Source organism: Loa loa (assembly GCF_000183805.2).
Source record: "Loa loa unplaced genomic scaffold supercont3.56, whole genome shotgun sequence".
Classification (NCBI taxonomy): Eukaryota; Metazoa; Nematoda; class Chromadorea; order Rhabditida; family Onchocercidae; genus Loa; species Loa loa.
This window is the reverse complement of record NW_018108236.1, coordinates 72,293-75,082: the sequence shown is the minus strand read 5'-3', so window position 1 is coordinate 75,082 and position 2,790 is coordinate 72,293. Positions and strand designations below refer to the sequence as shown.

The window sequence follows — 2,790 nt, the reverse complement described above, 5'->3', positions numbered from 1 at the left end:
TACCTTTTCCATTAAATTAACATTTACTAGTTGCACTGCTCTATCACTTTTTATTTTTACACTTTCAAAACTTCCAATACACATTGTCATCAATGCCTTTAAAATAAAACTGCCCACGCTTCAAACAGTTGCTGAGGCACTCGAAAAGTGATACCTTAAAAAGCGATTAGTTGCTAAGTAGATATTTTCCAAAGTCAAAATTCAACGATATAATTTTTAATCTCTCTGCATCATCATTGGTCAGATGTTTCACAGTGGAAAAGATCGTTCTAATCAATACATTCACCCACAATATTGCCATTACCGCTGTCGTCCATCCGGACAACGATCATTGCCGTCCTCGCTGTCATTGGACTTTTCAGTGCTCTCCTCCACTCTAAAAATAATTTGCATTGATTTTCTTTTCGGCCATCTTAATTTTTTTGCACCTCTAATTTGGATATCTTATGGTTGTCGGACTCCAGCGGTATAAGCATTGTCCCAAAAAACATGATCCTTTTTTTTACTACAGATCACAAATCCCTCTGAAGGTTTATTTCCTTTTTATTCTACTTCACCCGAACTTTTTTGTACAGATTCCTCTCCCTTTCTACTTCTCATTTAATTCGGAGTTATTTTTATGCCAACTTGTGTTCCATTCTACTTCGCATCTCTTACCAAATTTAATTCTCGAAGTTTTTTTCTTTTTTAAAATTAATATACTGAGTCATCCTGGACGAAATATTCTTCCCACCGCAACTGGGAGATTCCATTTGAGTCAGAGTCATTTTATGATAATAAATTAAGAGGATTAATTTATTTTTTGAACTTTCTAAAATCTGAATTATTTCTTAAATAATTAATTCTCTCCCATCGCTTTCATTTATTCGCTTTCTGATAGCTTTGAGCAATTTTGCCCTGATGGAAATTTTGATATGAAAATGAATGCAAATTATGGGATTGAAAGATAGGATTTTAATCTATTAAAAGTTCATACAAATTGTAATAAGTAACATCGGTGCCTTAACATATGATAATTCGCTCTAGCACAACGAAATAGACTGCTTGCTTTGCTTTTATTTAAATTTTAACTTGTCGTGACCATGTGACAACACAGTAATCTCAAATCATTTTGAAGAGAAAATTTCTCCATTACTAATAAAATCATAATTCTGAGGGTTAAATTACAAAATAACTGTGTTGAATTATCAAGATGTTCACCTCTTTCTTTTAAATTTGCTTGCAGTATTCATATCGCGAATGCTATTAGGGAGTTTGAATTCGTCGAATCACTTATTTCGAATTTATATCATTTCGTCCATCATTTACTGAATACCTTTAGCAGTGTTTCAGTGGTATTTTTAAATGCTATATCTGCTAATGTAGCATTATTTCAGATCCATCATCTTGATGTCTTTCCATTTTCAAGGCTCTACTGAGAAGAATCCCAAACACCTTATGGCCAAAAATCAGCATCTGATTTTTTTGACTAGTTTCCGTAACATTTCAGTTCATATTGCTACTTTGAGCTGCTTCAAAAGCTTTTTTCACAATCAAAATTTGAGAAAATCCATATGAAAACGAATTTCCGACAAATATTTTGAAATTGTCATTTATGTTAATCACAGCTGATTGACAATGATTTGATAAGTGGGAAAGGAAATTTAATGAAAAAAAAATAATATAAAAATTTTTCAGTGCCTGTGCAAATAGATACTTTCTCGAATTTTTTGAGAATCAATCGCAAAAATGGAGAATAATGAATAAAGAATTTCTAGTTAGATACAGGAAATTTGAAGCAGATTTGCGATTTCATTCAATGCAATAACTTTTTCATATCAGCTAATTTAAAGGATTTCGAAAGGGATGAAAACTGCAAATTACATTCCAAAATTTCACAGAAAAATCATTTTTGAATTGGAAATCTTTTTGTGTTCGAAGAAATGAGGAAGAGTTTATTGCGAAATTTGTTATCTCAACAATGCTCAAATTTACATTTCAAAAGAATTGGAACGAAAATACAATGATATCATGCTATAATATAAGAATATTTATGGATACTTCGAGTTAAAATCTTCGTAAAAGATTTTATATTTTCAGTCTTTTTGTCGTACCGATATAAGAGAACAGGTAGAAAAGTGAAAAAAAATGGATGAGAATAGGTGCGTCTGTTTACTTAGTAACTTATCATCATCTTTCTCGATGTTATTCATACTCGAGAAGAACAAAGTGATCAGTGTACGTCGATTTTTGATTCTTTTGATAATCAACTGCTCTTTCATCTTCTTGTCACCTGCTGCAACACACTGATAACGATTGTCACTGAAAAGAAAATATATTTTGCCGCTTTCCCCAATGTTTATAATATATAACCTCTGAAATGTTTAACTGTCCTTACATGTGCACGACCATATTCAACCTATAGAAGGCTTGTTGTAAGGGAGCTCTGGCGTACAATTGCTTTAATGCAGCTGCCCGAAAATACAGTAATACTTTATTCATCCTATCATTGGTGCGCGATGGTAAGAAAGATGATTTTCAAGTTTCAATGTACTTCTTTCTGTGTACACTTCCGGCTAGCTGCAGTTCACCCTAATTAGTGGAATTATCCTATCATCACTTGAATGGTAAGAATAGGAACTTGACAACTTTCTTATTAACTAATCTATACTACAAAAAGCAGCGGTATGAAGCGATTCCTATCACCGCTGTGTCATTATTTGCTAGGGGATGAGGGATGGGGTGCTCTTTGAAAGTTTGTTTGATCGCGCTTAACCGATTGTTTACCATCCTGCTAGCCTTATCGGTGCT

General features: G+C 33.0%; 1 protein-coding gene across 1 annotated transcript; it reads right to left on the bottom strand.

The window, feature by feature from the left end:
• Nucleotides 1–269: 269 nt before the first annotated feature.
• LOAG_01010 (hypothetical protein) lies at nucleotides 270–2,481 on the bottom strand (the record flags this gene model as incomplete). Its single annotated transcript, XM_003136550.1, has 3 exons — nucleotides 270–376; nucleotides 2,156–2,301; nucleotides 2,378–2,481. 3 exons carry the CDS (start codon nucleotides 2,479–2,481, stop codon nucleotides 270–272), a joined length of 357 nt encoding a protein of 118 aa, XP_003136598.1.
• Between the last annotated feature and the right edge of the window lie 309 nt (nucleotides 2,482–2,790).